Here is a 15,143-nt window from a genome sequence, read left to right as displayed (position 1 = left end):
CTCGATAGTCTGGGTTGCGCGTTTCACTCTTCTAATTTTTCTCTCCGTTCCTCTTTTCGAATCGATATCTTCCTTTGAAACGTTTGCGACCAGAAGCTCCGAACGATGCAGTCGAACGGTTAGAGGCGCAGTTTGGGGGAAGTCTTGATTGACGAGCGACGGCAGTTACGAACGCGCAAAGGCACGGTGGAATAGCTTTCCGATAGCTATCCAGGAAGAGCCAACAATCTGTTAGCTAGGAGAGTAAATTAAGAAATGATGCAAGAAACAGACAAAGAAAATAATTGAAGCAATGACAATTAAGCGGCCAGAGGACGAAGGAAGGCTAATGCAACGGGATACCCAAGGAGATGGGTAAGGATAGCAGGATGGAGAGCAAAAGCGAAGCGGGTACACAGTAGCCGGACCGTTCAAAAGGTACCAAGCCTGTTATAGTGCAACGGGGGGGGAAGATGGAAGAGCAAGAGATCTGCGGCCACACTAATTACAGTGGGCACTTGACCCTAGTAAGCTGCTGGCAGGGGACGAAGGTACTTTTTTAGTAGCTTCAGATAGAGCTGACCAGGGTGGAAGATTGAGGGTACATGTGGTGGCATCATTTAATATAAGAAATCATATTGACTCCGCTTGAAGAGGGAAAAGACGGGGGAGAAAAGAAGAAAAGGTACACATCGGTAACTTCACAGATCCATCTGGCACACTCCAAAAGCCAGTAAGGACCGGAATTCAGATGGTGAGGTAGTACGATGGTGATAACAACAGAAACAACCCACCTCGTTGAATGACATGCAGTGTGGATGAAGAGGAAGTTGAAGAGAAGCAAACAGGCAAAAAAGGATAGGCAGACGAAAAACAAATGATAATGGAATCATGGGACACTTACGCAAGAATAGACTAGGTATCAATCCAGAAAGGATAATTCAAAGAAAAATGGAGACGCCAGAGGTTGCCTTTTTCACCCTCCGATCCTTCGGGAGATGGATAGCTGTTTAGCTAGGTAGGTAAGCCAAGCTGTCGGGTCGCCCTGGGTGTCAAGAGTCGATCGAGCAAATGGTGGCAGAGCTTGAGGTGTCGGGATGGGTGAGCTCCAGAAAAAATAATAATACTGTAGTAAAGTAATAATAATGATACCGAATAATAATCATAACAATAACCATCACCTCAGATTTTTAGCAAATGGTAATGGTAACGGTATTAATCCCCAAGAAAACGCGGAGATGGCCCCAAAAGGGCAGGGCGGTTTGGATGGAGCAGGAGTTAGAGACTCGAGGCGCGGGAATATGATTATTAAGGTGGAAAATGAGGATGAAGGATCGATAATCCCCGTGATCAAGATAGAAGGAGGGGTTAGAAATGTAGGCTGCGTTGTTGACAGTTCAATAGTTTCACACTGTCACCATGGAATCTCAATAACGGCCTGTTTACTCCGTAGTGTAAGGTGAATATCGCAGATTTGCGATGGAGAAGATCGGAGGAAAGCGATCAGAGAAAGTGGTTTGGCCGTCGAGAGGCTGTTGGTTGCTCTTGGTACTGGCCAGTCTGATGAGATGGCATAGAAGGATGCCAGAAAATGCCCCTCTTTGATAGTAGTAGCCTTGGTTCTTTTGAGTGGTGGGAATGTCAGTAAAGTAGTAGTTAGTTACCTTAGGTACTGAGGTAAATAGATAATCATCAACGTAATGAACATCCGACTCTAAAAAAAATTACAGAGAAGTAGAAAGCCACACTTGTCTCTTCGTGTCTCTCATTTCTTTGATCCTTTTTTTTCGGGTTTTGTTTTTCTTTCTTTTGTTTTTGACGCGCGCGTCCTTCTGACTGACTAGGTCTTCTCACTTGTAATCTGAGCCAGGATCCCGGTTCGCATGTATTAACACAAGCCACCAAAATTGACAGATCGATTTTGGTCCTTGTTGGGGTTCCTCATTACTGTACGCCTCCCGGTCTGGGAGCTGTCTCGGTTTCTGGTCCCCTGAGGTGTTTGATGCTACCCCGGGGGGGTAAGAAATAAATAAAATGAAATGAAATAAAACATAGAATAATCATGATAATAAGGTAAACAAATAGGGTGAAAATGCAAATACCTACTTCTATGGAGTGGGGCCTCACGAAACTACCCAATATTGAAAGAATAACCGAAACTATGGAGCAAAGGTATCTGGTGATGTTGCGGGATCATGGGCGGGCTGAAGGACGAGGTAATAAATAACAATAATCCTAATTCATTTCCACCAGAAGCTTGGAGAACCTCCGTACCCGTTGTCCATATGGATCTACTCACTCTGCGTCTCCTGAATAGCCTGCAAATAGATAACGATTAGCGTTGACAGGACGTTTTCTAGAATCTGAGTTTCTTTCAATTTCCTATTTTGTAGGTCAGGGTCTGCCACTATCTACGGTGTAGCTCAGCTGTCTGAAATATGCCACATGGACAGTAGGTCAGGTAGGAAAGATAATTGGGGTAGAATTGGAGTAAAGAGAACGGAGACATGTTCCCGCACCGTTTGATGACAGCTCTTCATCTTTGGTATCCTCGATACCTGGCTTTTATGGCATTGAGCTTGCAGAGCAAATCTTACTCCCAACCAACAGTTTGGGATGAAGTCGATAAAAGGAATTTAGAATTGACTAACTACTAGAGTGGAGGAAGATACCGAAGGACCCAAGGGAAACGGATTCTGTTGATACCCAAGTTTCGGACGGCGCGGAATCCATTAGTGGGTGCTAGAAACACTTGGCCAATTCCCGATTATACTCTGTGAATATCCATGACTTGCTCATCATTGCCTTTAAACATTTTTATTCTTGATCATCAAGTATGACCATCAGCCAAAATCAAACATTGTTTAAGAAGATCAGACCAGGAATGGAGGGGTCCGGGGGGTCAACTACGTACCCAGGCATTGATGGAGCCACGGATCGAACGGTTGACAACCTCCTCCCAAGTGTGCTTACTGAATGGTGATCTGACTGGACAGCAAAAAACTGCCAATTACCATTCAACTCAAGTGATCATTACCTCCTTCCTTAGCAACTTCGTTTTCGTGCCATTTTGCGGTCAGTCACTTTTGACTATTATTGACTAGCAAGGGGGGCTCCCTATTTGTGTTTCCACCACCCTGTAAAACTCAATCTTGAAGTCTAAACTACAGCTCCATGGAGCGATTGCTTCAGAAACCGGAGGTGGATATCCACAGCCATCTCTGGTATCCTGAGAAGCATTCGGATTGATAGGCAGGTGATTCTGATGGATACTCATACTGATACTGATCGAGCCCAGGGGGAGGGGCCCTACCTCCCCACAAGAGAAGAGAAGAAGGAATGCATGATGCGACCCTGAAAGTGTGCTGCATGAATGCCCCACGTAGAAGACGGTGAGAATCATCAGCCTGCTCCGTGGCTGCTGCAGTAGGGTTCTGATGTCGTTAAACGGAGCGCCAAGTGCCTACACAGCATCTGTTTCCAGATCCATATCACCATCTAAGGTTAGTTGCCATAAGGAGTACAGAGAGCAGAATCATCCCCTCTATTATAATTTGACGCGGTGCAACCAGGCCAAAATAAAATTGCCAGCTGTCCCCTGGTTCCGTCCACATTTTCAGGCACAACCACTCTTTGCCAACCACAGGGAACGAAGAGACGGAAAGTTACGGGAACGGGTTGTCACGCGTTCTGGCAGTGGTTGTGGTTGTGGTTGTGGTTCACCGTGGAATTGGCTCCATTTTAGATCTCGGGTTACGCTCGGCAAACAACATCTGGAAGTGGAACTCGGATTAGGACCAGGGGTGTTCCTCTCTATTCACCAAGGCAGATGTAGATTTCGAATGTTGTGGCCATGGCAGTTAGTATTTGCAGAGTTTATTCAACATCACTTGACAGGTAAATATTTTGCGCCTCCGTAGTGCAATGAATGCCGCCCCTCGCTTAACGAGCAATGATAGCCTGGTCAAAGCTCTACAGCGCATTCAGAAGTGTCGGGCGCCATATCGAAAAGACAACGCAATTGAGCACGTAAGGTCAGACCGGAGTTCAATGAAACCGAATGCATTGAGAATTCCTAATCCATTAGACCAGTGAGAGAAGAACATTTTTTCTTCAGAACAAAGGAGAGGCGTGAAGTCTACAACATGTTGACAGATCAATAGGTCTCAAAGGCAGGGTCTGATTGCGTTTGCCACTTCTCCTTTGTTCGCTGCTCAAGTGGTTCTGTGTGATCACGGTAGAACGTAGAACACCAGAAACAAGTTTCATTCTTACGATGTTATTCTACAATGCTACATATCCTTATCGCCATCAAACATCCAATTATGGTGGATCCCTCATGCTGATTGATCTACCCAAGGAAATGATTTCCCGAAACAATCGATATTCTCATATGACAGTCTACGCTCTACCTGTGTCTGCCTCCAGTTAATATGATGTAGTCTACTCCGTAGTTAGTTATCATCAAGTCCCGAGGAGATTGTCTACCGATCGAATTGTGGATCGTCTGCCTAATATTCCCATGATCCCGTCCCCTGGAACCTCCGTCGGTTGGCAGCATCATATCTGTTGGTTGGATCATTCAGCCGAAACAGGCGGCCCACAGCTTTCTAACACTCCATCAAAGTGCGTATCCAACAATGTACACAGTACAGGCGGCTTGACGCAATTTTACTGCAAATAATGAATGCTATCAAATTCTGCCCAAACACAGAGTACGTACGTAGTACAGCCCTCGTTCAGGCCTCTTTCTCTGTAAGGATGAAAACTAAAACTCCCCACAGGACAAAGATCTACAGTATCCACCCGAACGGCGGACCAGGCATCGGTTCAGAATGAAGGAAATGGAAGCGTCCGCCGTCCGACGTCCAGTCCATGTTGCGGATGATATACATGCATACTGCAATGTATGTCTGTATGACAGAACCGGAGGATGGTCAGGTGCCTGAAGCAAGGGATAGCCCTGTCCTGTTCAGATAGCAAGGGATAGCCCTTCTAAAACTCCCCACAGGACAAAGATCTACAGTATCCACCCGAACGGCGGACCAGGCATCGGTTCAGAATGAAGGAAATGGAAGCGTCCGCCGTCCGACGTCCAGTCCATGTTGCGGATGATATACATGCATACTGCAATGTATGTCTGTATGACAGAACCGGAGGATGGTCAGGTGCCTGAAGCAAGGGATAGCCCTGTCCTGTTCAGATCCCCAGTGTGGCGGATTGCTGGCTCGGATCTGCATGGGGTAAACCAACAGTGCGACCAGGTAGAGAGCTCTCGGATTGCACTCATGCTTCTACGCCTAGTTGTCCTTGTCGGTGGCTCTTGCTCCGGTGTTACGAGTCTCCTACCTCACGGACCGAGACTGCCAGAAGGAGAGGCTAGCATGCTGTTGTTCAACATGAGATCTCTACTGCCACCACTACCCGCAACCACTATTAGCTACCGTGTTAGCGATACCGACTTTGTTTAGTGCAACAGCAACTCAATTGACTCCCATTCTATGGGATGCAAACGTATTTGGAAAGATGCATATTCATCAAGTCGCTTGCCTCACTGCTTACCAACTAATCGCACATCAACGAGAGAAATGCGGCTATTGCTTAACCAGAGCCTTTATTCTAGGTCTTCAGGCTCAGGAACGAGACTTGCGCCATCATAGGACACTGGAGTCGAATCAGTCTTGGTCATGTAGCGGATGACTCTTGAGGCTGACGCGGGCCAGCGAGGCAAGGACCGAGACTCGACTCATCCCCAGTTTTGGATATTCGTCAGCAACTCTATTTTAGAGGACCACAACTGCCCTGTACCAGATTTGAGGAACCGGGACTGCCCGCTGCCCGCCTACAAGTCAAGCCCTGGTACATAGCTCCTCATTCATAACTTGGCGCAGAAGGATTTCCCTCTACCAGTTTCGGCCATGGAGGTCCGAATTGTGGCCCGAGGAAAAGGTCTAATCTTCTAAGCCTAATCATCGACACAGATATCTTGTCGATAATCATAAAAGAGTACTGCTGCGATAATAAGAGAAACAGTCGGCATCTTCTCTTCAATACCGTGAACATGCCTAGCTGCATCTGGAAGTAAAACCCGACACGTGGATGGCGCACATCTATCTCAAATACGCAACAGCCTCAATACTATGGAATGGGGTATTCTAGCACACTCCGCAATCACCCTATATGACCGATCGACCTCTATGGAGAATGAACTCCCAGATTGACTGGTGAATAGAACCCCTCATAATGATCAACTTCCCACAATCCCACTTTCCATGTTCTAGGTGAATCTTGCTGTCATCCTGACTCGATCAATCACCTGCTCTAGTCCGATCCTGGCGATTTGCATGTTCTTACAGAGTGCACAAACGCAACCACAAAACGACCGATCAGACTGGTGAACCATGGTTTGCGACAGTTGAGAGGTCGATCGGTAGTCGAGACAAGAGCTCAGATCGCTTGATCATGCCGCTACATGTGCTTGGTCTACATGGGATGTCAGATATGTATGTACTTCCAGAGAGCGTCAAGTTTGTGGCCCTTGAGGCTCTGGTGGACGTGCAGCAGGTAAAGCAGTCCATCATCCTCACGGTTCTCGATAATCAACCCCTATATTCATCAGAGAATTAGAGCGTCTTGATGCGCGATATATGACTGTTCAATTACGAAGCTCGTTCTTGATATGGTAGATGCTACTAGCTGTATATGTAGACATGCATATGGTCTAACCTGAATGGTCATGGCCAACTTTCCCGACGCCCATGTATCCAAATACTGTCTCTTCAAGGGAAGGCCAGTGGGCGCAACAGTGGTCCGTAATTGCGCATCTGAAACTCAGTAGAATTTCCTGCTGACCAAGAGGCCATTTGAATATCGGGTGGGATGTATAAACTGACACCTCTGCAGCTGGCTTGCGCATGGACTACGCAACTATGAACTAACCACAGCCCATTCCGGATTCGACTACTCGAGATACCTTAGTATCCCAGGGTACGGAGTAAATATTATTAATACCTTGCAGTTGCAGTAATGGGGTAACTTCTACGGTTCTACCCCGAATCCTCACGTCAGTCATCGATCCACCCACCTGGTTGATGGGCTCGGGAGGCTTCAACATGCTTTCGCGGGTGACCCATTCCCTATGATTGTAACCGCATCGGTGGAAGAGGCCAGAATCGATGATCGTCATATCGCACTCCCTCCGTACGGCAGCTTTGACAATTGTCATTTGTCGCACTGGTCATCCAGTACAGAGTACTCGAGAATTTAATCCTTAGCCGCAAGAACCCCCAATACTGACCAGTCAGCCCCGAGCCCCAAGCGCGGTCACTCAAGCCACTCGATCTATCACATTTCCATCACCCGAATGGACTTTCTGTCACTTTCCAGTGTTCACTGCTCAATGAGACAGGCGTGAGGGGGTTATGTCCCGATTATAACCGTATTGACATGTTCATTTCACAAAAAGCACGGCTCTACCTACGTAACTACTCCGTATGTAGTATTCAGTAATCATATACTGTTTCGGTGTTTGTCCGTCCTTGCTTTCTCTTATACATGAGGTGCATGTCTAGATATGATATACATGACTCCGAGGCTATTCATCTATGCTACCTTACGGCAACTTGGCAAGGTGATACCCTGGTTCGTACACACTATCTACCATAACCATGGAACATGTCAGTATGAAGACAAGCTCAATTTCATCCGTCCTGCGCACTGTGCACCACCAATGGCCTAAGCGTACTTCTTACCATTCTCACTCTGATCAGCAGATGGACCAAGCACTCTAGCCTTACCACCCAGCGTCCGGACCAGTTGCGTAGGGCAATCGGCTATGGGCCACAGCCCACAGGCCACAGACTATACACGGGTGAAGTCCTGAACTCGAAAGGCTGAAACTTCTTCACGGAGCTCAACAAGACAGTAATTTAGCTTCAAGCCAGAGCCAATACCATAGGTGCAACGCACAGATGGACTGGTCTGGATCACCGCGCAGAAGTACGGTGCTACCATGTTGCCATTTATATTGACTTTTCTTCTGATGCCATGGCTTCAAAGATTGGCCAGATTAGACCCTCAGTGCAGGGTATAAAGTACGGGAAGAATGCATGCTCTCCAGCCCCTGATCAGCACCATGCGTCCTGGAATCGGCCCCAACCGACCTGCGATGACCTCGTAATCCGTACCACTCTTTTCTTTGTTTTGCGCTCGTCTCGTCTTCATGATTGACGAGAACTAGACCTATTTTTATCAGAACTCACAGGAACGAAAGTTCGATGATCATTAGGGAGGTACTCCGTCCAGGCGACGCACTATCAGAAGGCAACCCCCCGCACAAGCCCTCGAGGACATAAACGCACGTCCAATGTGATCGAACCGGATATCATTTCCCACTTTTTAGGTTGTATAGCTCCAGCCGCGCAGTTGCAACTAGGGGACCTAGATAGATGATGGACACGAGAGAAACCCAAGGCGAAGGCGATGATCGTCGGGGCCTCTCCTTTTTTTCCCTGCATGGTGACTGATTTGGAGAATCCCGGGGAGGCATCACATCCAGGGATTGTAGTCTCGAGTCTCGAAAGTCGAGACTTGGGTCTTGAGTGTCTGGGTGTTGAAATTCGACCATTTTGCACAATCATGATTGTGATGTGAATGTGATGTGCTGGGGGCGTGTGGGCGAAAGCCACACCACATGGCTTCGTCTGTCTTTGGTTCTGGTTCGGGGGGGTGGCCCTGCATGCTCCTATTCGACTTCAGAGGGGGGGGGGTTCCCAATGGGAGCCGCAGTCATGCCAAATATTACTTCCTTGCTCTGCAGGACGTAGATCAAGGACAATTTGTGTGCTGCAAAGCTGCACATAGATATAGCTGACTGCACTGTCTATATCTCTACATGTGGAGTACAGGAGATATTTGAAATGACTGCCTGCTGCACACAACCTTCATCTACAGTATACCATATGTAAGGGAAGATCACTTGCAGATATAATTGTGGTTGATGGTCTCTCGGTCCTCCCTTGCGTCAGATTAATTAGCTTGATTTGATTTCATCTAAACATGCAGAAGGATGGTGAACGCCTGTGCTCTATGTAAATTTATCAGGTTCGCATACTGGCAAATATGGTGATGCTCAACTCGCATCTCGATTCTCGCTAAACGAAAGTCTAAAGGCTGGCCATAGACGGTCATTGCTTGCGCAAAAGGTAGTGGAACATTGTCCACACGCCCTGAAACACCTCGAGGCGTTCCTGCGCGTCAAACAAGTCATACCATTTCGTCCGTCGAAGCTTGAGAACCTGCCAAGTCTGATCAGGCGTGTCGGTCTCCGCAGTAAAGTCACTCTCGCCTGTTGTGAGTAGGTCCAGATACCGACGGTGGATTCGAAGGTGAAGAATGGCAACGTGGTGATTGATGGAGGAGAGCATGTAGATCTAGATCAGATTCAGGATTAGCATAGGTTCGCACCTGCCATCGGTGATCAAGCATACATCGTCGAAAGGACTGTCCTTGTCCTTCCCAATCTGAATGTACCTCATCCGTTTGTCCCAAAGACTGGGGCCTGGCTGCACAATCTTCCACTTCTCGGCATTGCTAAGCTTCCGCCCCGAGCCCGGGCGCCGGGATGCAACAAATGGATGCTCGTACTTAGAGCGCTTGCGATCATTGCCATCCCTCACAGACTGGTCCTCGCAATTGCTGTTGTCCTGCGTGTCCTGGGTCGCTCCGCCCCATCGGGGTTTGGTCGCCCACCACTTGCCCTCACCGGCTTTCACTTCCGTCGTCCCTTGCCTCGCGCGTTCCTGTGCGGCCAGAAGCATGGCACCGAGCTCCCGAAACAGGTCGCATACCTCCCCCACGCCGGTCCCTGGTGCGTCTCCAGGTCCTCGGAAGGAGGTCTCCGGCCTGCATTGGGCAACGAAAACAGGACCTTCCATGACCCCGTTACGGGCCAATTGGCGGTCTTTGGGCGATCGGGCAGCTTGGAAGGACTGTCGGATGGGGAAGAGGATTTTCTTGACGGTGAGTCGCGGTGGGAGCATTGGGACAGTGACTTGGCAACCAAATGGCCAGGCGGCCATCTCAGCCAGCGCTCGCACCGTCTCCTCCCGAACATCTTCTGGCATTTCCTGTCCGTTACCTATCCGGCGGCCGGTATATCTTTGAACAGTCGGTTGCTGCCCCTCTTCCGGATCCGAAGACGTTCCGTCAACGGTCTGTGTCGTGGGTGGGCTGTCGACCTCCATCGGCGTAGTTGTTGATTCCTGTATCCCTGACGGCTGTGGTTCGCCATCTGTCTGCATCTTGTCTTCGTTGGACGCTTCTTCAGGAATGGCAGGGCGCTCGAAGTAATTGTCCAGGCTGGAATCCCACCACTGCGACATTCGCTCCAGGCCCATCCAAAATTTGCGTGCATTAGCCACTCGAACCCGCTGACGGCCCTCCTTGGGCGGTAGTCGTGTAACTTCCCGGAAAGCATCATCATTATCCAAGAGCAGTTCCTTCTTGAGAATCTCGAATCGGTCCGCCGCGGGGTATGGGTTACCATTGTCCATCAAGATGGGCTCGCCATCTTCGGTTTCATTACAGACACGGGCCTCCCAAGGGAGCGGAGGAAAGAGTTTTGAGCCCTGGGGGACAATGCGATCCGCAGTAATGTTTGTTTCCATTCGGAGATTGAAGGCCTTCAACTTCTCTGTCGAGAGGTCCTGTGGCCGGCGGATCGACGCTAGAAGGTCGGCTATCTCCCTCAGGGACGATTCCGATGCGTCACCCGGGACATCTAATAGGTCATAGACGGGAAAGTCGATTTTTGTTGGAGGGGGCGGGGGTGGTCTTTCTTGTTCAGGTGGCGAGCCTATCGTGGGCAACCCTATGCGTCATTAGCACTATGGTCAATGCCAGTTATTGACATGTTAGGAGAGCCTATGCATTCAAGCAACGCTGAAGCCCAAAGCCAGGGAGCTCAAACTGTAGTGATTGCTTGACATGCAGATATAGCAGCCACTGGTTTTGAGCATTGACGGCACCATTGTCATGGCGGCATTCATCGATGAATCTTTTATTATAAGGTATCCTTGAATATACCACACCGATTTCTGTGCGACAACTAGTGAGGGGAAGTCTTACCCAACCCACCGGACCAACCGATCATCATGATGGCCAGGCTTGTGCTTGGTAATTTTCTGTCAACAAGACGTGCGAATATCTAGCTCAAACAAGACAGGCCGTATCCAATGTATCGAGAAGAAGACAATGATCAAGATGAAGAATCAATCACATGCTCCTCCGTATATGGCAATATCGCGGGATTTGGAACGGAAATGCGGCAGCTTCAATTGACCGAGTAGAATTACCATGACCAAAACCAATGACAGAATTCTTTCAGTGACAGTCAGTTCATTGACTGAGGTGGTTGATGTTGATGAGATCCACCACCCAAAACACAATGATTGTTGTCCAAGTTGGATTGGGGTTGCGGAGAGAGTGGAATTAGTCGCATGTCCAACTGGGCCAAGGAAGAAAAAGGTACGAAAACAAGCCACTGTCAGGACTCAAGAGGGGGAGTGATGATCTTTGTCCTTGGTGGGTCGTAGTCGCATCAGCATTAGTTCATGGGTTATCGACCGTTATTATCCTTCTTTTGTTCTCCCCATTCTCGAGAACGGAAGCGAGCGAACCATCAATGTGAGTGGTAGAAAAGGTAGCTAGTATATAATTCCTCTAAGGCATCCAGACTCCGTACTCAACAGAGGCACCAGGGGTGCTTTGAACCCTCTCACGCGCTTTATAACAGTCACTAAGCCAGTAGATTTAGAGAGACGTCTAGGAGATACTATGCAACTGTATATGATCAATCATAAACCCTCTATATTGACCGCCTCTCCACATCAGGCCGCAAGTGCTCTCTCTACTCCGTACTCTGGATGGCTTCCGCCTCTGTATTGACTGCCCCGCTTTTGAAAGGCAGGAGCACACAGTGTTATTTGTGGCTTGGAAGTAATGATTTTCTGACTGTACAACGTGGGCATGTCGAGTGATTCACGAGAATAACGTTGTTTATGTTCTTTCGCCTGCCACTGAGGGTGCCTACATATGCTTGCTTCATACGAAGTCCGGAGTACTCTGTTCAAGCCAACGCACCAGAGCTGCCTGAGGCTGTCAAACGGGATGATAGTCGGACCGTTGACAGAGTCACATGATGCATCAACACAAACTAAGCCACGTACGGACTAGTAAACAACTGATGTTTATGGCCCAATCAGGAAATGTCTTTTTCTCCGTGTGGGTAAAGTTTCCCCGGCTTCAAAAGTGAAACGTCCATCGCTTGATAGATCATGGTTCAATGGATCGGCAGCAGGTGTTCTTGCTCATCACGTTCGCCAATTTTAATGGGGTTCGGTCTAGTCCCTCGGTCTTCACAAAGAGAACCACACCTTGCTATGAAGACTACTCCCCATCTGCAGCTGCTACTCTCCCTTGAATCATGGTTAAATGAAGATACGAATCTCCAGTGACTGAGCGTCGTGTGAGGGGCTGGGGAGGGGCCTCTCCCGTCCATCCCATGCGACCGACTAACGCCCTGCCAATTTATGGTCACAGTGATCACTACAGAGTTCCTCATAGGATTGGACATGCTTGTTGAACTCTGTCTCACTCAATCTCTTCCGGATGAATTTCCTCGAGTCAGGGACCACTTATCCCCTGCTTAGGTCGTTCTTCAATTGAACTCTCCCGTCTTGGGTACTACGAACTACTAATAAGTAATAAGCCCTACACTAGATCTCGGTTCCTTCCCAACTCTATTCTCGTCGCTGTTCGCTCCCATCAGCGCCGTGTCGATATCACATCCGCGTGGCTGACCTGAACGAACCACTTATTTCTCCCGGCTTTTGGTATTGACTGGGGTTCTCTGTCCTTCCGTGAGCTCATAATATCAATCTACTTGAAATCGATCTATACACTACGGAGTGGGCTAGAATGCTACGCTGAACTTCCGTGTACCACCTGTCCTTCACAGTTGAATCCTGAAACAACAGGACACAACGTGAATGCAGCCCCTCCGAGGCCGGACTGCTATGACCAAGGCGTTCGTTTTCTGTCACGGGGCATAGTGAAAAGTCAATCATGAACATATAGCGCATTTACATTTTCCTATACATTCGTTCCCTTGCTCTGGACTAGAGTCACTACACTGTTTCTTTTGATTTGTTGACGTCTGGTCGCTGTTGGCATTCTACGCGCCGTGACTCTACCACACTGGTCTTCATTCACCATTTCAGCGCTATCGATCCATGCGTGTCAGCAATTACCGGTCTTAGCCTTCCATTCTAGCAGAGCCACCGTCGCATCCGTCCAGCCTGTGGGCTTGGCGCAATGTCGATTTCCAGTCCTTCTATCATCTTATATCACGGCTTGAGATGTACCAAAGTACCCAGAAGCTCAATTGCAGCAACAACATTACCTGCCGTCGTGCCAGAGCCAACACCTTTCCTGCCAGCCTCAGTACAAGGCCCAGAACCCGTGACGACGAATCTACCATCCAGTACAGAACCCGCCGATGCAGTGTCGCTATCATCCTTTGTTGTCGTCGCTCCTTCAGATGTCCATAAAGCCTCCCTCCCAACTACTTCCTCTCTCTCAGACTCTCCACCAAACCATGAAAGCAACACGGACATTCGCAAATCTGTCCCATCTCCTACCTCTTATAATCAGACATCTGGCCTCTCGTCGATTGATGGTCTTTCATCGACTGAGCTGTCGACTACACCGTGGAGCTCAGAAGTCGCGACGACTCCTACGGTAGAGACCGGGTTTCTGGTCGAGACCCCCACATCGAACACCGTTACCGCAGCATTTCCTTCCGCAACGAACCCTTCGCAGAACTTTTCGGACCACGATTCTGAGGACGTGCGCAACCGTCATACACTTCGTACGATTTTGGGCAGCATCTTCGGTACTGTGGGCTTGATCGCCGTCATACTCCTCATGTGCTTTCTGATTTATCGTTATAGGCGGCGAAAACCGCGCGACGGTCGAAGTATCGGCGGCAGCGAGAAACTGCTGCGCGACGGTCGGCACTCTGCAGACTCCTGGGCAAGCTCGCAGCATGCCTTTTTATCCAGGACGTCATCTCTTTCGGATGCTCCTTCTGCCCCGGACCATCATGTGCCGGCACTGAACATGGCTTATGCTCATGTCAGAAAGGGATCATCTCATCTCTCGCAGACCAATCCAAACCCATCAGACGTATCTCTTAACATGCGGCCACGCATACGCGACGCTATTGGTGGAACTCAAGTTCACTCGACACCGGGCGACAAACCGTTTTGTCCTGACGCTTCAACTCTCGCAGGGTCGCCTTCGCCTTCATCCGAGAAACCAATCTCGCCGGGCATCCGAATCAACCAGGACCAGAACTCCATTTACAGCAGTGAACGCAGCCTAGGAAGTACCATCATTCTCCCAGGGCGAAGTAGCATTGGTAGTAGCGTGCAAAGAGCAAGCTATCCGATGTCCATATCGGATCTCGGGCCACCTGGACCAAATGATTCCGTGACAAGAGTCAGTACCCGGAGCGACCCATTTGACCTGGAAGTCCCTCCAAACGCGATGCACAAGCGCAGCTCTGGCCCACTCGCCAAGGGTTGATCGGCGCGAGCACTCTAGTGCTCGAACCCAGTCAATGCGATATGTGACATGAGACACGAATGTTATCTACCGGACGAGCAGGGCTGCAGGGGTTTCTGGTTTTTGTACATCATCTTTGATTCTCGTAGGTATCATTTCAGGGGAATTGTTTTATCATGATGTGAATGTACGTCGGTAAACTTTATCTCCATTGTTATGCAATACAGCGATTGTAGTCGCTATGCACTTGTGCACTTGTTGAAACATGTAGTTCGAGAGCTGTGACTCCTGGCTCTTGCCGTATTCATAACAAGACATGCCACACTTTGCTCCGCAGGAATTCTAGTGCCCACCTCTCAGAGATATATATTCGCCGCAACTCCACAGTCAACCTAGCTCAACTTTTCGAAACTGCAAATATCGAATTGAACAACTACTTCCAACCCTTACATTCCAGACGATACAATAAAACCAAGTAAAATGTTGAAAACCCACAGCTACCAATGTAACACAATGGTACAGGAACGTGGGGTCCT

At 48.8% G+C, this 15,143-nt stretch overlaps 4 protein-coding genes across 4 annotated transcripts; 1 reads left to right on the top strand and 3 right to left on the bottom strand.

The window, feature by feature from the left end:
* Window positions 1-6,474: 6,474 nt before the first annotated feature.
* Window positions 6,475-7,204, bottom strand: AFUA_2G08030 (uncharacterized protein; the record flags this gene model as incomplete). The annotated part of the gene is made up of 3 exons (XM_750045.1): window positions 6,475-6,585; window positions 6,706-6,803; window positions 6,919-7,204. The coding sequence occupies 3 exons, from the start codon at window positions 7,202-7,204 to the stop codon at window positions 6,475-6,477; spliced, it is 495 nt and encodes a 164-aa protein (XP_755138.1).
* Window positions 7,205-8,047: 843 nt separating this feature from the next.
* Window positions 8,048-8,495, bottom strand: AFUA_2G08020 (uncharacterized protein; the record flags this gene model as incomplete). The annotated part of the gene is made up of 3 exons (XM_750044.1): window positions 8,048-8,214; window positions 8,340-8,372; window positions 8,447-8,495. The coding sequence occupies 3 exons, from the start codon at window positions 8,493-8,495 to the stop codon at window positions 8,048-8,050; spliced, it is 249 nt and encodes an 82-aa protein (XP_755137.1).
* A 473-nt stretch (window positions 8,496-8,968) lies between these two features.
* AFUA_2G08010 (uncharacterized protein) lies at window positions 8,969-11,948 on the bottom strand. Its single transcript, XM_077804115.1, has 4 exons — window positions 10,909-11,948; window positions 9,468-10,849; window positions 9,092-9,410; window positions 8,969-8,995 (listed from the first exon to the last, which is right to left on the bottom strand). The coding sequence occupies exons 2-3, from the start codon at window positions 10,644-10,646 to the stop codon at window positions 9,165-9,167; spliced, it is 1,425 nt and encodes a 474-aa protein (XP_077660278.1). The 5' UTR covers window positions 10,647-10,849; window positions 10,909-11,948; the 3' UTR covers window positions 8,969-8,995; window positions 9,092-9,164.
* A 316-nt stretch (window positions 11,949-12,264) lies between these two features.
* AFUA_2G08000 (uncharacterized protein) lies at window positions 12,265-14,942 on the top strand. The gene has a single exon (XM_750042.2). It carries the CDS (start codon window positions 13,354-13,356, stop codon window positions 14,626-14,628), a length of 1,275 nt encoding a protein of 424 aa, XP_755135.1. The 5' UTR covers window positions 12,265-13,353; the 3' UTR covers window positions 14,629-14,942.
* Window positions 14,943-15,143: the final 201 nt, after the last annotated feature.

The sequence above is a fragment of the Aspergillus fumigatus genome, chromosome 2, assembly GCF_000002655.1.
Source record: "Aspergillus fumigatus Af293 chromosome 2, whole genome shotgun sequence".
Classification (NCBI taxonomy): Eukaryota; Fungi; Ascomycota; class Eurotiomycetes; order Eurotiales; family Aspergillaceae; genus Aspergillus; species Aspergillus fumigatus.
This window is presented reverse-complemented; position numbering and strand designations above follow the sequence as displayed.

Excerpts from the sequence above, each read along its gene's own strand:
- AFUA_2G08000 (XM_750042.2), top strand. The coding sequence starts at position 13,354 with ATGTCGATTTCCAGTCCTTCTATCATCTTATATCACGGCTTGAGATGT.
- AFUA_2G08010 (XM_077804115.1), bottom strand. The coding sequence starts at position 10,646 with ATGGAAACAAACATTACTGCGGATCGCATTGTCCCCCAGGGCTCAAAA. Across the intron at positions 9,411-9,467 it reads AGGACAGTCCTTTCGACGAT|ATCTACATGCTCTCCTCCAT; the intron begins GTATGCTTGATC and ends AATCTGATCTAG.